General features: G+C 42.2%; 1 protein-coding gene across 1 annotated transcript in view; it reads left to right on the forward strand.

The window, feature by feature from the left end:
• The window catches only part of LOC311050395 (seizure protein 6 homolog), an 81,937-nt gene that overhangs the window by 53,148 nt on the left and 7,273 nt on the right, over nucleotides 1–21,516 (forward strand). The window contains exons 7-12 of the mRNA XM_084064468.1: nucleotides 1,770–1,964; nucleotides 2,272–2,410; nucleotides 12,333–12,529; nucleotides 13,565–13,759; nucleotides 18,374–18,565; nucleotides 20,764–20,958. Of these exons, the coding sequence (XP_083920594.1) occupies nucleotides 1,770–1,964; nucleotides 2,272–2,410; nucleotides 12,333–12,529; nucleotides 13,565–13,759; nucleotides 18,374–18,565; nucleotides 20,764–20,958 (1,113 nt within the window). The remainder of the gene's footprint in view (nucleotides 1–1,769; nucleotides 1,965–2,271; nucleotides 2,411–12,332; nucleotides 12,530–13,564; nucleotides 13,760–18,373; nucleotides 18,566–20,763; nucleotides 20,959–21,516) is intronic.

Here is a 21,516-nt window from a genome sequence, read left to right on the forward strand (position 1 = left end):
CATTTTCTGCACATAAGGTTTATTCCCATTGCTGGGAATAGCGTATTTTGAAGTTGGAATCCACAATACATACAGTAGATAAGCCAATAACAAAGCCATTCACATTACTGCAATGACATTAATCACTAAAAACGATACCCTAAAAATAAACTTTAAGAAAAAAAAAATCACATGAAATGACAAATTCTTTGTAGTTATCTCTGCTCTGTGCACAGCATGTCTCCACGCGACAAAATCATGAGTGTTAATTTCACTTTGAATGCACTCCATCTCTAATAGACCCAGTTGAGGGCTACTTGAATCCCACTGAGAACCATTCAGTCCTTGTCCAATAAAATCAATGTAATCTGCTTAGGCCCTTCGATCCGCTGTAGCAAATGGGATTAGAGCCCAAGGGAGCAGCTCAGCATATTTCTAAATGGACCTCTCGTTGTGGCCTTTAACAGCATGTAATGCCGTTCACTCAATGTGCATAACAGGTCGGCTAGTCCCTCCCTCACTTACCCTGCTTAAACAATTCCATAACGTTCCCTAAATATGGAAAAGTTGGCCCTTATTCATTCATTCATTATCATTTTTGTCATTCATTCACTTATACTGTGTTGGCCTTATAATTCTCCCATCAACTTGATTCCATTCGGGAACCATCATTCATTTAACAGCATGACATCCCTGCATATGTGATACAGTTAATACCATCCAATGTAGCCTCTTAGTATAAACCTAATCCTAGATTCAATTATTGGATCGACTCATCCAGGACAGGGACCCTTATCTGCTGGCAGATCAGATAAGATGTTGCTATTTGCTATGACAAGCAGGACAGGGTCTCAGATTAATAGCTGTATGAGTGTGTACGTGGTGTGCTCAGTGACGATATGGGCTTTCTCATCTCATGAAAAATATACTTTTTTTTTTTTCAAACAACATACACTCCTATATGTAAATTTAAAATGTATTCTGAGTGAATGACCAATTTACAGTTACGATATTTACGTTTAATTCATCCGGGAATAAAAGACCAGTTGGAGATGCCTTTCTTGTATTTGGATGATAAAGAAATTCCATACATTCTAAAGTAAATTAGAATGTATTAGAATATATTTTACGAATATATATTTATTGGCCAGATGGCCAATGGCTGGAAATTATGTTTTTGCCCCTGTCCGTCCGTCCGTCCGTCCGTCCGTCCGTCCGTCCGTCCGTCCGTCCGTCCGTTAATCAGTCTGTCTGTGAACAGCAAATCTTCGGCACCACCAAACCAATCAGCGTTAAACTTTGCATACTCCCAGTAGGCTTAAGGAAGATATAAGCCTACCCCCAACATTTTAAAATCAAGTGTTTGCACTGTAACTCACTGCTTCACATTTTGGCCTATAACTCTTGAACCGTATAGGTTGTACTTCCTTTTCCTTTAACACACTGCTATTCTGACAGATTTTGTTCAAAATGAACACAAATTGGTACGCAACTACACATTATCTCTGCAATCTTGTGATCAAGATGTATCTGTCCGATTTTTCGTATTCCATTTTGAAAATGTATGGGCCCTAGGTAGCCAACACGACCTGCATCAGATCTGCCCTCAGAGGAGCGCACTTTTCTAGTTTAGATATGTTTTGGCCATTTACAAAATATCGCCATATTCCCCCAAATCTATATTCTATCTATATCTATATATATTCTGACAATTTGTCTTGTACATTTTTAAATGTATGACATTCCATACTGTTACATACATTATAGTGTCACATTCTATACCCTGACAGCCTTTGCGTCTGGTCACTGCTACGAGCCGTTTGTGAAGTACGGTAACCTGACGAGCAGTGACATCACGTGGGCGGTGGGGGCAGTGGTGGAGTTCTCATGTGACCCCGGCTACACCCTGGAGCAGGGCTCCGTCACCATCGAATGCATGGACCTCAACAACCCACAGTGGAATGAGACCGAACCAGCCTGCCGAGGTGTGTGTGTGTGTGTGTGTGTGTGTGTGTGTGTGTGTGTGTGTGTGTGTGTGTGTGTGTGTGTGTCGAACGTGAAAGGAAGCTCCGTGAATGGCTATCCAATAGTCCTTACAATTAGGGTGAAGTTTTGTGTATGCAAGTTTTGATAAGTGCACCCATAGTTCAGACACACACACACACACACACACACACACACACACACACACACATGCAAAATGCACAGATCCTTTTAAACTGTGTGTGTGTGTGTGTGTGTGTGTGTGTGTGTGTGTGTGTGTGCGTGTGCGTGCGCGTGCGTATGTTGTAGCTGTTTGCAGTGGAGAGATGACAGATTCAGCGGGTGTGGTTCTGTCTCCTAACTGGCCGGAGGCGTATGACAAAGGTCAGGACTGTATCTGGGGGATCCACGTTGAAGAGGACAAGAGGATCATGCTGGACATCCAAGTGTACGTACCTACATTCACGTGTGTGTGTGTGTGTGTGTGTGTGTGTGTGTGTGTGTGTGTGTGTGTGTGTGTGTGTGTGTGTGTGTGTGTGTGTGTGTGTGTGTGTGTGTGTGTGTGTGTGTGTGTGTGTGTGTGTGTGTGTGTGTGCGTGTGTGCACGATGAAGGTCTTAATACACACGTACTGTAGTCTGATCTGAAAGCAGAGCAGTTAATCGTCACCTTGACACTGTGACCCCCAGTAAAACAATGTTAGGAGCTGTGACACCGTGACTCATAAAACACATGCAGGTAATGAAACAGCACTGAGCTTGTGAATGAGACGTGTAAGCAGCACCAAGACAAAGGTTAATTGGGTGCTGCAGTGAAAACTAATTATTTCGGCAGAGCTCGGTCAGAGATGTCCCCTCCTCTTCCTCGTGTGTCAAGTACAGTAGAGGGTGACAATTGTGTGTGTGCGTGCGTGCGTGCGAGTGTGTGGGTGTTTCTTGTGATCGCAGCACACAGGTGAAGTGGTAAACAGCATAAAACAGAGCATCCTGCCGTGTCGGAGCCTGTTAAGTCAGCCGGGCGTGGAGAATCATTTGGCTTTGCGAGCGAATTAAGGAGCGCTCATTTGCATACGTTTCTTCTGGAGCTCAGTTCTTTTTCTCTCCCCCCCCCCTCTCTCTATCCTCCCTCTTTCTTCAGCTCTCTCTCCTCCACCCCTTTCTCCCTCTTGGAACAACGCCTCTGCTCTGATTGTGCATTCTGAAACGTTGATAAATGGCATCCTCACCCCTTTGAACAAGAAACTGTCAACATAATTAATTTCCCCACTCATTTAGTATGGCGAAGTGATTTGGATAGATAGCACTCGCAGGGCCAGGCGCTGTAGTCAGTTTCCTTAGTAGGGGATTTTTCATCTATTGTATATAAGCATTGTGTGTGTGTGCACCTGCACAGGGTAAAATCCAGAGTGTCAATTTAACATTGAGGGAGTTAAATTAGCACTCCGGTTTTAACAGTGCATGCTTATAAAAAAATATATAATAAAAAAGATCTGAAGCAGGAGAAAGTGAATGTTTTTTTTTATCCAGAGGTGTGAGAACACAGTGATGACGTTACATAAATATGGATTAATGCTCAGTCTCAGATTTAGTGGCCTGTTAATTGATCAGCCTTAGTCGATGACTGTGAAACTGCTCTGTTCTTAAATCATAAAAGCTTGACATGTGTGAGCACGTACTCTCTGACTGAGTAAACCTGTCTGGCATCCAGCCATTTTCCTCAACCTAATACAGTACAAGCTAATTGATAATTATATATTGATGATAATATATTATCCCTCCTGGCCTAGGTTCCTCTCTCTCTCTCTCTCTCTCTCTCTCTCTCTCTCTCTCTCTCTCTCTCTCTCTCTCTCTCTCTCTCTCTCTGCCCGCATACCCACATGCATTGCTCACATACACACATTTCATTCGTTAATGACCACATCTGTGTAATGGCAGAAGAGACATTATCAGTGGGGCGTATCAAATTACAATTATGGATTGCCTTGAAATGAGAGAGGAGGGAGCGAGAAGGGAATGAGTAGGAAGCGAGTAGGGAGCGAGAGTTTGTCTCATGAGGCTCCTACTGTTGGCTGCCCATAATTCAAAGACACCCACTGTTATGATTCTGTTATCGCACCAATACTAAATTTGCCCAGCATTAGTAAGACACTAAAGACAGTTCTGACTGAGTTCATGCTGCCGCTCACAGGACTGTCAGATAGAGGCTAGAATAGGGAGACCGCCTCCAACCACTGTAGATGTGCTAGTTATATTGTATTTACATAATCAGGATTTTAGCCTTAAAAGGTGATGCAGAATTTCTGTTGAGCTGAGCACATTACACCAATTTTAGCCTTCCTTCATTGGTTACCCATGTATTGTCTCCGCATCAAATTTTTCACAAATGAAGCCTCATCAAATGATCATAAAGTAACAAATGACCACTTATAATAACTTATAATCGTAGTATAATGCATTATAATAATGCATTATAATAATTATGACACATTATAACAGTGATAATAAAGCATTATCAATTGATTATGATGGATTATAACTATGGGAATTAATTTGGGATGCATAGCAAGTTTGACAGCGATTATGTATTGCTGTCAAAGTATTATAACACTTGATGCTTATAATGTGTTATGGTTATAAAGCATTATGAGTATTTATGAGCTCTTATGAATGTGATTATACAGGGTTATGAGCAGATTATATTGCCTTATAAGTATGTTCAAGATGCGTTATACACATAGGATGCATAGCAAGTGCTACCCTACTGGTACTGGTACTACTACTACTACTACTAATAATAATAATAATAATAATAACGGGCTTTCCTGAATAAATAAAGGAAAAAGAAAGAATAATAATTATTATTATCATTATCATTATCATTATCATTACCATTACCATTATCATTATCATTATCATTATTATGCTCTTGAGTAAGAACATTTAAGCATGTTAAAATTCAATATAGTTTCAGGTACACCTTGTTTCAGAGCTGGTCACTATAGCTGGTGTGCTAGTCATAATCAACATACACTTCGTTGGCTATGACAGTAATGGATTGGGGGCTTTATTTGGTTAACCCAGTTTCTATTGATGGCTGCTTCAATGACTTTACCCAGTCAAGGACGGCAGCCCTTAATGGGGAATGCTGTGAACTATTGCAGAGGATGGTTTTATTGATGGCAGGATACTTTCGCAAGAATGTTTTGTGTGTGTATTCCAGGGGAAGGTTCTATTAATGGCAGTACAGTTTTGGTAGAATGTTTTCATGTACTGTATGTGTGATGTAAGCTACAGTAGATTTCTTGTGGTGGGGTCATGAAAGATTAGGTTGGTTGTGAAGTTTCTGCTATATAGAAAAATCTACACATCAGAAGATATTAAAACATGATGCAAATCTCTATCTTAGGCAGTGGTTGTATTTCAAAATATTACATCACAAATGTACTTGAAAATATACTGAAAATGCAGGGGTGTTACAAGTTGTTACAGACATTTCTCTTCAAAGGGATTCTTTATATACAGTACTCAGTATAACGTTCCTTGCATTGTACATATTCTTATAATGAAATACCTAGCCATGTTTTTTACAAAGTTTGTTTACTTAAAGACAACCCTGTTTCCTTTTTCTGTTTTTTATATTTTCATTTGCTACCTTATTATAAATTGAAGCACAATGTCAGCAGTGTGCTAGAATATTTGAGCTAGCACAAAGCCAAACCTAACCGTACGTCACAATTGTCATTCTCATACTATTCCTAAAACTGAGTTTCTACAGTATTGAATAAAAATGAGTTTACAACAGAAGAAAGTCGCGCTGCTTGGTTTTAATGGCTCACACTTCCGGTGCTCTTTATTGGAACAGGTAGATAGATATTAAACAAAATCCAGGAAGTTTTATTTCTTCCCCAGTGGTGCAGTCAGTCATGGAAAGAAACACTAAGGCTTCAAGTGAACATTCTTTTATATATTAATTTGAGCATGGTAAACAAATTGACCGACGCATATCGAAAGAATGCAAAAGTGGCATACAGACACATTTCACCTCCGTTTGGCAAATACTGTAGACTCTCTTTTTTTTGTGGGACTTGCAGGTAAAGTAAAATGACAAAGCCTATCAAGAGTAGTGGGGGTAAAATGTGTTGTGAAAGCAGGCGGGTTGTGGCAGCTGCTCCCGTGGGCCAAGCCAAGCTGAGCCTTGTTTTTTCAAATTGAACTAAATCAAATTAGTGTCAGGGACTGGAAGCTGTGATTGATTTTTTTCTCCACAGATGCACTGTGGAGCTATGCAAAGCCTTGTTTAACTTAATCACAACAGATTTGACACCAGCGAACAATATTTCTCAATCTGTCTTGCCCTCTGAGTACTAGGTGAGAGTTTTTATCTGTTTGGAATCAAATGAAACTGGAAAGCTGGGAGGTTTTGCAGCTGTGGGTTTTAGAAGTCTGTCAAGAAGACGGTGTGTAACTGACTTAAAGTGTGTGTGTGTGTGTGTGTGTGTGTGTGTGTGTGTGTGTGTGTGTGTGTGTGTGTGTGTGTGTGTGTGTGTGTGTGTGTGTGTGTGTGTGTGTGTGTGTGTGTGTGTGTGTGTGTGTGTGTATGTGTCCAAGTGTGTACCATACTTGATGTGTTTATATGTGTGTGTGTGTGTGTGTGTGTGTGTGTGCGTGTATGTGTGTGTGTGTATGAGAGAGAGACCTAATGGGTTTACGTATCTGTGTGTGTGTGTGTGTGTGTGTGTGTGTGTGTGTGTGTGTGTGTGTGTGTGTGTGTGTGTGTGTGTGTGTGTGTGTGTGTGACCTTAATGGTTTGTGTAAGTGTGCGTGCATGCATTGCGTTCGTGCGTGTGTGCCTATGTGCGCCTCTGCAGCTATGAAACAACCCAAGCTGTTCAGTCTACAAAGATAACTCCATTCCTCACTGCGGGCCTGGAACACTCTCAGCCTCAGACTCACTCTTGCAATTCTTCTCATGTTGGCCGAAAAAGATCGAAAGTAGACATTTGGTCTTTTCTCTGGGGATTGCAGTGTGTTGATTCATTCTGCAGCTCCTGAGCTCTTGATTTCCACATGCTCCCAGAGAGATTAATGGCTCAATCTCTGGCTCGCTAATGAGTTTTATCAGGAGCCGCTGGTGATTAATTAGCGACAGCATAGAGCATGTCACTGCTTTATTCTGCCTAAGTCATATCCTCTACGCTCTACATCCCCTCACTACAAAGGAAGATAGCTCCATCCCCGGTGACGTTTTATAAACAGCGTTGAGGTTTAAAAGAGCTGGAAGTGTTCTCGGTGAAGACCGAATAAGGCTTCTTTAACAGTACCTCTGTTATAGCATGCATAGTGGTCCTTTTCTTTGCAAAGCGCCATTCCTTTAGGGTGGGGTCAACATTCATTGCCACTAACATTATGATTCTGTCGTCCATCTGTTTGATGGAGCTGGACAATTATCATTCGGATTCGGCAGTTTCAGAAGCTCCCCTAAATGCTGAAGGGGATTGTGTGAATAGCAATGGGACGTTGGCATGTGGCTAACCTCATAATCATGCTGTTCACAACAGTGACCACCCGTCACGCCTTGTTGTGAGGCACATTATCCTCTGTCAAGACATGGTTCCCATTGGGATACAATAATGCATCATGGGATGAAGGGAATCGCTCAGAATCATTATAGTGTAGTTGTAACTGTGGCTTTCATATGTGGGAAATTAATGCCTGCCCACTCTATTCCCAAATGAGGGTATAATATGAGAGAAAAATGCAACTGTGTTCAGCAATATAATGACATAATTGTGCAGGCATGTGCTCACACAGCTGCTTGATTGAGGAACGTGAATATAACAGATATTGCTGTCACATATCATAGTAGTCATTAGAATGGACAGTCCCTTTTAGTCCTTGGGCCAAACGAGATATCGCTACCACTAAGTTGGCAAAACCTTACCTATACTAAATTGTTTTTTGGGCCAATATAAGTAAATAAAAATATGATAGACTTTCCATAGGAGCAGCTTTTTTATATTTTTTGACATGTTGTTATTTTTCTCTATAGGCGGATTTTCATTCATAGCCAACAACATATTAAAAGTTATATAACACACTTTTTGGACATCACACTGCTCCTTTTTTTTAATAAATTAAACAAACCTGTGTCCAATTAAAGTAGTTGATGAAGTGGGTGTGGCCTATTTGGTGGTGGAGCAGTTTTTTCAGGAATCAAAGCTGAAGTAGTAGAGGCCTTAGGAGGGGTCCACGCGCGACTGCTTATTTTTTTTTCTAGTTTTGATTTTTGGCATCCATAGGACCTCTAATATTGGGATTTTGATGATCCCAAGAAAAAAAGTGGTCCCAAGTGTTTTTTTCAATGTTTTATTAACCCTATGAGACCTGCGGGATGGCTGGCTGGAACGCCGGCGAGACTGTCTTTCGGAGACTGTGGAACACTCAAATTTAGACGTAGCCCAAAGATAGAGATACCATTTGATTCCAGACAACCTCAGGTTTCCAATGGGACCAACCTTGTCAAGAACCATGCAGTGTTTTGCATGCAGTACAAATATGTAATTTCTGCCTATTGTAAAAAGGAGACCACTTCTAGGAGAGGAGACTGCATCTATAGCTGTATGAGACCACTGTACTGTATCTAGAAACCACTGTACTGTATCTAGACCACCACACTGTATCTATTGCTATATGAGACCACTTTAATGTATCTAGAGACCACTGTATTGTATATATACCACCGCACTGTATCTATTGCTATATGAGACCACTTTACTGTATCTAGAGACCACTGTATTGTATATATACCACTGTACTGCATCTATTGCTACATGAGACCACTGTACTGCATATATGAGACCACTGTATTGCATCTAGACCACTGTGCTGCATCTATATCCCACTGTACTGAATCTATAAACCACTGTGCTGCATCCAATCCCACTGTACTGAATCTATAAACTACTGTACTGCATGTATAGACCATTGTACTGCATCTATAGACCACATACATTGACCACTGTACTGTATCTATAGACCACTATACTGCATCTCAACTCAACACAGCTTTAAACATGTATATATAAAGCACATTTAACATGACTATGTCGCCACAAAGGCTTGGTAGATGCAGTACAGTGATCTATAGATGCAGTAGAGTGGTCTACAGATGCACTAGAGTGGTCTACAGATGCAGTAGAGTGATCTACAGATGCAGTAGAGTGGTCTACAGATGCAGTAGAGTGGTCTACAGATGCAGTAGAGGGGTCTACAGATGCAGTAGAGGGGTCTACAGATGCACTAGAGTGGTCTACAGATGCAGTAGAGTGGTCTACAGATGCAGTAGAGTGGTCTACAGATGCAGTATAGGGGTCTACAGATGCACTAGAGTGATCTACAGATGCAGTAGAGTGGTCTACAGATGCAGTAGAGTGGTCTACAGATGCAGTAGAGTGGTCTACAGATGCAGTATAGGGGTCTACAGATGCACTAGAGTGATCTACAGATGCACTAGAGTGGTCTACAGATGCAGTAGAGTGGTCTACAGATGCAGTATAGGGGTCTACAGATGCACTAGAGTGATCTACAGATGCACTAGAGTGGTCTACAGATGCAGTAGAGTGGTCTACAGATGCAGTATAGGGGTCTACAGATGCACTAGAGTGATCTACAGATGCACTAGAGTGGTCTACAGATGCAGTAGAGTGGTCTACAGATGCAGTAGAGTGGTCTACAGATGCAGTATAGGGGTCTACAGATGCACTAGAGTGATCTACAGATGCAGTAGAGTGGTCTACAGATGCAGTAGAGGGGTCTACAGATGCACTAGAGTGATCTACAGATGCAGTAGAGGGGTCTACAGATGCAGTATAGGGGTCTACAGATGCACTAGAGTGGTCTACAGATGCAGTAGAGGGGTCTACAGATGCAGTATAGGGGTCTACAGATGCACTAGAGTGGTCTACAGATGCAGTAGAGTGGTCTACAGATGCAGTAGAGGGGTCTACAGATGCAGTATCGGTGTCCAGAGATGTCTACAGATCACGACAGTAGTCTACAGACATACTAGAGGGGTCTACAGACACACTAGAGGGGTCTACAGATCACGACAGGGGTCTACAGATGCACTACATGGTCTACAGATGCACTACAGTGGTCTATCGATACAGTACAGCAGTCTATAGATACAGTAGCTAGTCTATAGATGCAGTACAGTGGTCTTTAGATGCAGTACAATGGTCTATATATGCAGTACAGTGGTTTATAGATTCAGTACAGTGGGATATAGATGCAGCACAGTGGTCTAGATGCAATACAGTGGTCTCATATAGCTATAGATGCAGTACAGTGGTCTCATATAGCAATAGATGCAGTACAGTGGTATATATACACACAATACAGTGGTCTCATATAGCTATAGATGCAGTACAGTGGTCTCATATAGCAATAGATGCAGTACAGTGGTATATATACACAATACAGTGGTCTCTAGATACAGTAAAGTGGTCTCAGATAGCAATAGATACAGTGTGGTGGTCTAGATACAGTACAGTGGTTTCTAGATACAGTACAGTGGTCTCATACAGCTATAGATGCAGTCTCCTCTCCTAGAAGTGGTCTCCTTTTTACAATAGGCAGAAATTACATATTTGTACTGCATGCAAAACACTGCATGGTTCTTGCCCAGAACTGCATGACCATCTTGGATGGCATCTTGAAAATTATGCCTTTCTGCTAAGTATATTTTCCTGGATATTTGGGATGTTCTCAAGCATGCCTAAAGGTACCAGAATCAATTGAAAACCCTTTTGTATCAATGTTTAGGGAGGTTTAGTGGTACTCTTTCTTATATGCCTATTGACCGGTCTATTTCTCATAAAAAGTGCTTGTTTAAGATAAGGCTGAAAATGACCACCCCAGAATGAAATACTATGGGTAAATTATACATTTCCTGAATCCTTAGGGTCATGTCAGTATTCCAGTTGTTGTGTTTTGTGTCTCTGATGTTTCTTGATGCCACAGAACTAAAAGAAAATATATGGTTTAGGCGGAAATTGTGAGAAAAAAAAGGTTATTAAAGGTTTGAAGAGCTCCAGTGACCACTGTACTTATCATACATAGTCACCAAAGGGCTCGAATGAAAGCTCAAAGTGTCCCCTTAAAAATGATACCAAACATAAAATATAAAACATTGTAATATGCCCTGAACGTGAGCCAATACCAAGATATGCACATGTGTCTAAAATGCCATTTTTCAATGGGGGGTGGTAACTTTAGCAGCTGATAACCCCAATTTAGCTGGGCCTCAGGAAGGTCTATCATACAAAAATAATATCTAGGGATGTATAGGAATAAAAAAATCCCAACTAGAATTTGCCATCCCAGGTGGTAGCGATATGTGAGATTTTGGGGTTTGGCCCAAGGACTATTTGTAAAATGAGAAATTGCAGCAAACTTGTATTTTTTATGTGGAGCATACTCAATTTCCCAAGATGATCCTAACATACGGTGATGCCAATAAAACAATTTTGGCATGTTGCCAGTTTGCCATCAGCACACAGACAGGAACAGCACAGGTAATGTGTGTTGGAATGCTTTTGTGGTACACTCAAGTAAAGTGTTTTCTGAAGGGCACCCTCAGTTTACTTTTTGACACAGAGAAATGAGAGTTGTTTCTGACTAAAATAGAAAATCAGGTGCTCAGAACCCAATGCAGCACTGCAATCTGCTGCATTTGGAGGGGGATATAAATTGTCAATGCGATGCAAAGCAAGGCAGACGTGTGCCGAAGTAAGAAACCGACAAATCCTGTCTTGGCATAGTTTCCTGAGAATGTCACACTGTGGTTCGTATCATTTCATTAGAGGATAGCTGACTTTTCAGTAGTACACAAATATGAAATATGCGTCATAGTACCGTATTAAAACTCAAATACACTTGGTTGTCCGCTGGCCTAGCGGTCCAGGCGTGTACCGCATAGGCTGGTAATCCAATTTGACAGCGTGTCGTGGGTTTGACTCCCGATCCCGATGGCCTTTGCTGTATGTCACCCCCCCATCTCTATCCCCATTTCCCATCAGCCTACTTTCCTCTCAAATGAAGGCAGAAAAAGACCCCAAAAAAATGTAAACCCACTTCAAGACTTTTAAAACTGAAAAGACTCAACATCACACAAGTAACAGCTGACTTTCACAGATAACAGTCGTCGACAAGCACACTCTGTCATAGAGGACGTACTGTCAAATCGCATCAGCCATGGCCAAATCACCGTTATAATCGGGCTTCAAATCTTCATGTGTGTTCAAAGGGGCATTATGTGCATCACAGCTCTTTGCTTCAGTGTGTACTGATTTCTGCCACCTTGTCTCTGCAGGCTGAACATAGGCAAGAATGATCTATTGACCTTCTACGATGGCGACGACCTGACGGCCAAGGTTCTGGGCCAGTATGGCGGGGTGCGCCCCCGCTTCAAGCTGTACACCTCTACAGCCGACGTCACCATCCAGTTCCAGTCTGACCCAGCCACCAACATCTACGGCTACGGCAACGGCTTCATGGTCCATTTCTTCGGTAAGAATGCACTCAGGCTCTGGAAGTGGACACTAGAACAAAGATACCAAGGATTCATCAGTGATATCAATCCATTCCATCACTGCATCCTCACACCACAGCCAACAAACTAACTCTGATAAAAATGTAATGAATTCTTAGGTGGTAGTGGTGGTGGGGGCTGCAGCATGTAGGTAGCAGGTAGTAAAACGGAAATAGGAAGTTATGAGTTTGATTAGTTATATTAAGTATTTTTACCTATCACATTGAGAAAATATTCAAATGAATGCTACCAAGGGAGGGGAGGCTACAGGTGTCTTAGAATTGGACTGCATGGTATCTGAACACAGTTATTATCCTAGTGGGTTTGTCCAAATAAGCCTCGTAAACACAGGGCTTTGAACCTCCTGGCTTGTCCCTTGGACAGAGTGGTTGCAGCCAAGGAGCCTGGCAGAGTACACTCACTGTCCCGTAAGGGATTCTCTGAGTCGCCTGACAAGAAAAACTGAAAAATAATCATGCAACCATGCAAGCGCACTCCCTCATGTTTCAATCAATGATAGAGCCTATTTGATTTGGCACAATGCTATGTAATTTCCTCAGTGTTAAATTAACACCAAATGTTTTTTCTGTGCGCAATGAAATCCCAATATAAAAGAATCAACACAAAACCCATATAGTATAGGACTCATATGAACGCAAGCGGGCACTGCAGGATTCACGGACGTTCAAATAGAAGACAAAGGCAGCAGACATAAAACTCACAGCTTAAAATGTACAGTAGGCAGTGGATGACCTTGATATAATGTATAAATATCACAATGTGCAGGCAAGAAGGAAGGACCCGAGTGCTGGGTCCAATGAGATATATTTACGTCATTCTCCACCTACCCTTCTTCCCTCTGTCGCACTCTCTCTCTCTCTCTCTCTCTCTCTCTCTCTCTCTCTCTCTCTTCTCTCTCTCTCTCTCTCTCTCTCTCTCTCTCTCTCTCTCTCTCTCTCTCTCTCTCTCTCTCTCTCTCTCTCTCTCTCTTCTCACCCTCTTCCCTTCCCCAGAGGTTCCTCGTAACGACACGTGCCCAGAGCTTCCAGAGATCTCCAATGGCTGGAAGAGTACTTCACACCCGGAGCTGGTGCATGGCACAGTGGTGACCTACCAGTGTTACCCGGGTTACCAGGTGGTTGGCACGGAGCTGCTCATGTGCCAGTGGGACCTCACCTGGAGTGGTGACCTGCCGAGCTGTGAGAGAGGTAATTAGAAACGGCATGTGTGCCCAGCCAGCAAGCTAGATGCACAACACTGGACAGGTTTGCAGTGGTCGAAAGTAACTTAAGTGCATTTATTCAAGTACTGTACTTCAGTTCAATTTTGAGGTACTTTTACTTAACTTGAGTATTTCCATTTTTCAATACTTTATACTTCTACTCCACTAGGCAAATATTGTATTTTTCACTCCACTACAATTATTTGACAGCTTTACAGCTGTAGTTACCAGTTCATTTGTAGATTTAGATCAAAACATACATTAACCACTTAAGTCCTATTTTATACTTATAGTCGTATTTTATACATAGCCTCACACGCGACTTGTTGTTGCTATTTTAGAAAAATGTTGAATACAGGCCTTTTACTTGTAACAGAGTATTTCTACATTGTGGTATTGCTACTTCTACTTAAGTAAAACGTCTGAGTACTTATTCCACCATTGCAGATGGTCTGTGTATCCACACATGCAGATACAAGCACGTGTGTGTGTACGACAGACAGGATGATATTTGACACAGACACACACAGGCTTCCTGGTCAGAGCAAGTACACGATAAACTGTTTGTTAAACACATTTTAAGATACCAATCTGCAACATGAATTGTAGTGCTTTGTGGAGCAGATGAACTTCTATGAACAGAAATACAGCCCTGTATCCTCAGCTAAAAAAAACACTGCTGGGATTCAAACCCAGAAGAATGTCCTGTTTACTAGACAGGCACTTTAACCAACTAAGCCTAAGCCACAGCGCCACAGCATGCTTTTTCATGCTACCAGGATTTCAGTACGGTACTGTTTTACTTCCTCTAAATCTATGAAACAGAATGTATCTGGGCATTCCTGCCCATAGGCTATACTTATAAGTCATAGGTTAAACCGCTTTTCCTACACGCATGAACATGTTTCATAATTCTTTGCATTTTATACAAGTTTTATAACACTGAATGAAGTAAACGGGACTTCCTGGATCTGCTATTTACTAGGCCAATGTTTTAACTAACTAAGCCAACAGTGTTATGTGGACTTTGTTCTCAGAGCTGGCTGATCTGCAGTTTTTAACTGTGCTAAGTCAAGGACACAGTCATTCTTGCATAGCACATCTAATTTTGTTCTGTACCGCTTCAGTGCATTTCCATGAATGGAGATCTATAATTTTGAAGACCTGAAATGCCACTGCTGGGATTTGAACCCAGGATCTCCTTTTTACTAGTTTTCTTCTTTATTTTATTTTTATCTGTTTATTGAAAGATACTCTAGATTAACTAGTGTGCAAACAATACACAACAGTGGGATGACTCATATTGCACTGCATGGCATGATTCCACTGAGGGCACCAACATTGCCAGGACAACCACTGACTGTGCAGGCCAGGCTCTCGCATGTGATAAGGACAGAGCCAGCTGGCCTCCGCCCTGGCCCAAGATACAGTCAGTGAGCCAGGATTGCACAATAAGCTGCAGGCTGCTAGACATGGAGATATAACCAACCAAGAGCTCAGGCCCAAACCCGTTGAAAGAGAGAGTTATGACACTCTTTGATCTGGCCGTGATGCGATCACGTGGTTCATGTATCTAGCGTGCTTCATCAACACTAATGGAGTTCAATATTGGAACTTCACTACCGTGTTTGGAACTATGGCAAGTATTAGTTCCACATTCTGCTTGTTCTTGTTGTTATTATATCTGAGCACTTTGAAACAAATTCCAAATAAACTAGAATGGTTTTGGCAATGGATTTTTTTTATGTTATATGAAATCTATTAATACAGCTACACTACTACACACATAGTATAAACCCATTATATGTGTGTATAAAATATGCACTAGTACATACACATGTCATGCTGGACTCCCCACCACGCACGCACGCACGCACGCACGCACACGCACGCGCACAAACACAACACTAACGACAAAAGAGCTTTACAATGGTGATGACCAGCCTTACTGGCAGGGGATGGAGACCTTGCTTCCAAGATGGCTGACTTCCATGCTGTCCCCACTGCTACTCTGGCCCCTCTCCTGCTGAGCCCAGAATTGGGTTTGGGATGGGCTGCTGTGAGAGGCAGTACTAATCTCTTCATACACCCCCTCTGTGGGCTAATGTAACCGGGCTCAGGCCGACAAGCTGTACGATCTGATCTTATCTTCAGAAACAATGGCTCCTGTTACGCAGCGATAGACCTGGCCTTCCCCGATTCCCCCTCCTTGTGGATTTGAAATCTGGATGGAAGCAGGCAGAGTTTTCATTTCCTGGTCTTTACTCCGGACCTTTTGTTTCAGAACAGAAGGGAGTCAGTGGAAGGTCAAACCTATCCTGGTCCTGAAGCGCCTGTTGCCCCTGGTGAGTGGCTCCCTTGACCCTAGTTTGCCTATCAAACATTGGGGTGGGTGGTGCCATCATCTTCCTGCTCCACAGAGCCTACACACACCTGGAGAGGCTGAACAGCACTGTGAGAATCATGTCCTTCGACTTCTCCACTCCAGCGCTTTCAACACCATCAAACCACGCTGACATGCCGAGAAGCTCTCTGTGATGCAGGTGGAGCACAGTCTGGTGGCCTGGATTACAGACTACCTCATCTGCAACAAAGAAGGGTACAGGGCCCCTGTGGAGAGCTTCGTAGAGTGGTGCGACAACAACCACCTTCAGTTTGCTACACTAAACCAACAAGGGACAGAGCAGGCTATTGTTCCTGAAGAGGCTCAGGTCCTTCAATGTGTGCAACAGGCTGCTGCAAATCTTCTACCAGTCTGTAGTAGCCGGTGTCCTCTTCTTTGCCATGTTCTGGTGTGTGTGTGTGTGTGTGTGTGTGTGTGTGTGTGTGTGTGTGTGTGTGTGTGTGTGTGTGTGTGTGTGTGTGTGTGTGTGTGTGTGTGTGTGTGTGTGTGTGTGTGTGTGTGTGTGTGTGTGTGTGTGTGTGTGTGCGTGCGTGCGTGCGTGCGTGCGTGCGTGCGCGCGCGCGCGCGCGCACGTGTGCTGTAGGTTATTGTGGCCTCCTGGTGGCGCTATAACAGGCCCATGTGAAAAATGTGGGACAGAGGTTCTGAATTGGCATCGAGGGAGTGTGTGTGCACAGTTTCGCAGCGAGCGGGCCAACGGTGCCGGAGATTAGGTGGTAACACACGGACAGGACACACACACACGTGCGTGGACGGACGGACGGACAGGGGGTAAAATATACTCTCTCGCCATGCCTTTCGGCCTGGCGGAGACAATAAGAAACTGAACAAGCTGGTGAAGAAGGCTGGCTCTGCACTTGGAGTTAAACTGGACATTCTGGTGGTTACGGAGGGGCGGATGAGGAGGATGATGGAAGCTCTCCTGACGAACCCCTCCCACCCCCTCTATGATGAGCTAACAGGGAAGAGGAGCACTTTCAGACGAGTGTCTTCTTGGTCAGTCCATTGTGCCGGTAGCCCTAGATCACAATACCCTGTGCATTCTGTTCTTTTCTTGGATTAGTGACCCCTCCTCCACTCCAGCACATTTGCACATGCACTGACTGGACATACACTATAAAGTATCATGACAATTGCCTACTTAGCTTAACTGCTGTAAATGTTTCACTGTTGATAGATGGTATATCGCTCATTATATTCACTGTTGATTGACTTTATTTTATCCAAATACCTACTGTTCATATTTGCCTCATATACACTGTTGATTGTCTGTATAGATATACATTCATGGTCAGTAAGTGTATGCTCATACTACTGGTGATTGCACATTATACTTACGCCTATATATTTATATATAAATAGATATATATTTATTTATTAATAAGCTTATACTTTACGCCAACCCAGTCAGTCCAAATGCAGATGGCTCGGTCAGGCTTAAAGGGATATTTCACTTTCAAAAAAACGTTGGGTCATTTTATCATCTACTCAGGCCTTTGTGAGCCCCCCAGACAGTTTTTAAGTTGCTTTATTCAGTATTTAGATATTTGATATTCATTTTATCAGACACGCCCCCTTCCTATACAAACCCATTATAACTTCAAACTCCATTTTTAACAGGTTAGATTCATCAAAAACACCCGTCCTTGGTTCTGGTGACTCCCCCCTGCCCTCCTCCGCGAGGGGGCCGTGTTTTTTCGATTTGTTTTTTCTATTATTGCATTTTATTTTTTTATTGCATATTCGCATATTGTTTGAAGTTGTAATGGGTTTGTATGGGAAGGGGGCGTGTCTGATAAAATGAATATCAAATATCTAAATACTGAATCAAGCAACTTAAAAACGGTCTGGGGGGCTCACAAAAGCCTGAGTAGATGATAAAATGACCCAAAGTTTTTTTGAAAGTGAAATATCCCTTTAAGTCTACATCATTGTACTTTCTATATTACATTTTACTTTAACTTCACTACAATTTTTTCATTTATTTTATCTTGAGGTGTATCTCTCTGTGCTCTTACCCCTACCTGTCCTACTGTATGTTTTATTCTCCATGGCTACTGCGGTGCTGCTCTGACACTTCCCCACGGGGATAAATAAAGGTCTATCTATCTATCTAACTTAGAGGTTACTGTTTACGGCGACATAAATTTGATAGCTCCCTCTTTGTCAACGAGTTGTTTGTCTTCGTCCCCACAGTGGTGTCATGTGCCGATCCTGGGAAGGTGGATCACAGTCGGCGTGTGTTGACGGGTCCTCGCCTCACCGTGGGTTCAACCATTCAGTACATCTGTGACAAGGGCTACACCCTGTCTGGCAACAGTCTGCTCACTTGCTACAACCATGGCTCCCCAGGCCCCAAGTGGAACCAGAAACTGCCCAGATGCCTGCGTATGTACACTATATTCTTTATATGTGCCCAAATACGACACTCTGGCGAGTCTCTGACGCTTGTAAAGAAATCTTAACCACTTAAACCCCTAGACTTCCTTTACTGGCGTCCCCCAGAATGGTTGCCTACTATTATGAAATGCCCAGAAAAGGGACGCAAGGGTTCATGTGGTTAAAATACACAGACCATTGTGTGAAAATAACGGGGGTTCCCTAAATGGGGGGTATTTCGACTTGCTGTGTGCATGTTTTGAGCTGTAGATTAAATAAGTGATAATTAGTGCATTATGTTTCTGGTTAAACCTCTCAACAACTCAGAGTGACTGTTTGAACAGTTTAAACATAATGTGCATGCATATAGTATGTGTATGTCTGAGTGCACACACGTGCGTTATCTTGGAGACAATAACTCTTTTACAGCCAGCATACTTGCTACTTAATGTTATTTCTCCTGTGTTGAAGGTGAAACGAGTTTTTAGAAACACATTTTTTTCTTCCTGTTTGACAGAGTAATTGAAGTGTTCCGTTGTTCCTGATTACCATCTCATGCATTACAATGACCTGTCCCATCCTGTCCTCTCCAAAGTCATTTCCTCAGTCCAGCTAAATGAATTATTAGGCGGTGCTAAGATAGAGGTGAAAGTGTAGACAGTGGCTCCCTCATTTGGCAGCATGTGAAAAGTAAATTCCATGCAAAGAGTGCATTCCAAGTTGTTTAAAGAGGAAAATTATATTATAATGAGCCTGACATACTTCTAGTCTGATAGTGGAGCCTGTGTTGTCAGAGACAAATGAGGAACAGGAGATTCAAGGCTTTGAGAACCGTGCGTGCGTGCGTGCGTGCGTGCGTGCGTGCGTATCTATCTGTCAAGTTTATTGATGTGCATAGGGATGGGAGACACAGATTTAATTGAATAAAATGTTAGTAACAGCACCATTACACTTAATGAAGACATATATACTTGTGAAGTTGTGACAAAGACCATTATTCACTGGACTGGTTAGAAATAGTTATGTACAAAAAACACCTTGCTTGTTAAGTTATGGAAGGACTATTTTACACAGGAAGAACAGGTTAATCTGTTGCATTTGTAGACCAAGCTAATCAAGACTTGTAGTAAAGTAAAGCTGTAGTGGGTTATTTTAAGGATCACATAGCTATTTTATATTTTTTTAATCATGTAGTCATTTTATATTTGCTGGAGCGACCATCACATCTCTGAGTGCACTGTAAAATACTGAGTGTTCATTTAATTCTGAGTGCAGAAATGTAACCAAATGGAACCTTGAGGGCCATCCACACCAATCACTATAATTATATTGTTCACCACTGTTCTCCTTGTAGTTGTGAGTTGGACTCTGCCATCCACTTTAGTTAGAACAATTTTTAAAACATTATACTTGTAGTTATATAGTTTCAATGTACAGGCTGACGATAGGTTCTTGGTTTACTTATGTATTAGTTTATTATTAGATTATTGGTATACTTATGTATTACTTTATTATTAGATTATTGGTATACTTATGTATTACTTTATTATTAGATTACTATTTCTATGCATTTGATTTGTTTTTGGTATTTTTTTTTTTTTTATTGTTTTTATTGGAGAGGGACAGGGAAAGTATGTCGACAGGAAGAATGGGGAGAGAGATGGGGGAAGACATGCAGCAAAGGCCGTCGGGAACGGGACGCGAACCCGCGGCACGCTGCTATTAAGGATTTGCAACCAGGGTGCCTAGACCGCGACGCCACGGTCTAGGCCATTTCTATGCATTTGATGTATTATCTTGTGTTGTCCTTGCTTACTGTAAGTCGCTCTGGATTAAGAGTGTCTGCTAAATGCCTAAATTGTAACTTGTAAATTGTAAATTGTACTTATAGTTATAATTATAGTGCTTGGTGTGGATAACCCTTTACGGATCCATTTGGTTACATTTGTAGTTAATATAGAGTAGAGTTAATATAAATTAACAGTAGGATTTCCATGTTTATCACATGAACCCTAGCATCCCTACTCTGGGCATGTCATAATAAGCCACCATTCTGCAAAAATATGCAAACATTTGCCAGAAATAACCGATGTACAAGCTAACAACGCGTCACAATGTTGTGAGCTTGTAGATCGGATAATATCGGTATTTGCCATACAATGAAGGATATAGGGTCCGTTCAAGTAGTTAATTCTGTCTCCTCCCAGCTGAAACCTTTGAGCCATGCAGTCACCCTGGTACGCCAACATACGGAGTACCCAGCTCAGACAAGCTGCTCTTCCAGGCCGGGGAGACGCTACGCTACACCTGCCACGCTGGCCACGAGTTACTGGGGGAGCCTGTCCTCCGCTGTGTGCTGGGACACCCGTCCCACTGGAGTGGATTGCCACCTGTCTGCAGAGGTGAGGAACTGCAAGCAAACATTCTGATCTTCATAATTCATGATTCTGCACTGGCACTCTGTGTGTGTGCGCACACACACGTGCGTGTGCATGCACGCATACATCAACTGTCTGATTGTTATTCATCCGCTTAGAGGCTAACTATTACTCCTTTTCACTGGGGAGTCTGAATTCATAAGTATGATAACAGCACAGTGTTTTAAAGACAGTCCACTCACCTGGATACTTTTTCCTTTATACAGAGAACATCATGGACAAGGGCATAGTGTTAAATCCCAACTGTCACACATTACAGTAAATAAATGTATCAAATGTGTGTGTGTGTGTGTGTGTGTGTGTGTGTGTGTGTGTGTGTGTGTGTGTGTGTGTGTGTGTGTGTGTGTGTGTGTGTGTGTGTGTGTGTGTGTGTGTGTGTGTGTGTGTGTGTGTGTGTGTGTGTGTGTGTGTATGTATCTTACCTCCATATTCTAACCTTTTTTATTTTTTTTGCGTAAATTAATGCACTACTTACTGCAGCGTCTCTCAAAAGCATCAAGAGATGATTTGTAGAATCAGCCT

The sequence above is a fragment of the Gymnoscopelus microlampas genome (genome assembly GCF_963454915.1).
Source record: "Gymnoscopelus microlampas genome assembly, chromosome: 8".
NCBI classification, from domain to species: domain Eukaryota; kingdom Metazoa; phylum Chordata; class Actinopteri; order Myctophiformes; family Myctophidae; genus Gymnoscopelus; species Gymnoscopelus microlampas.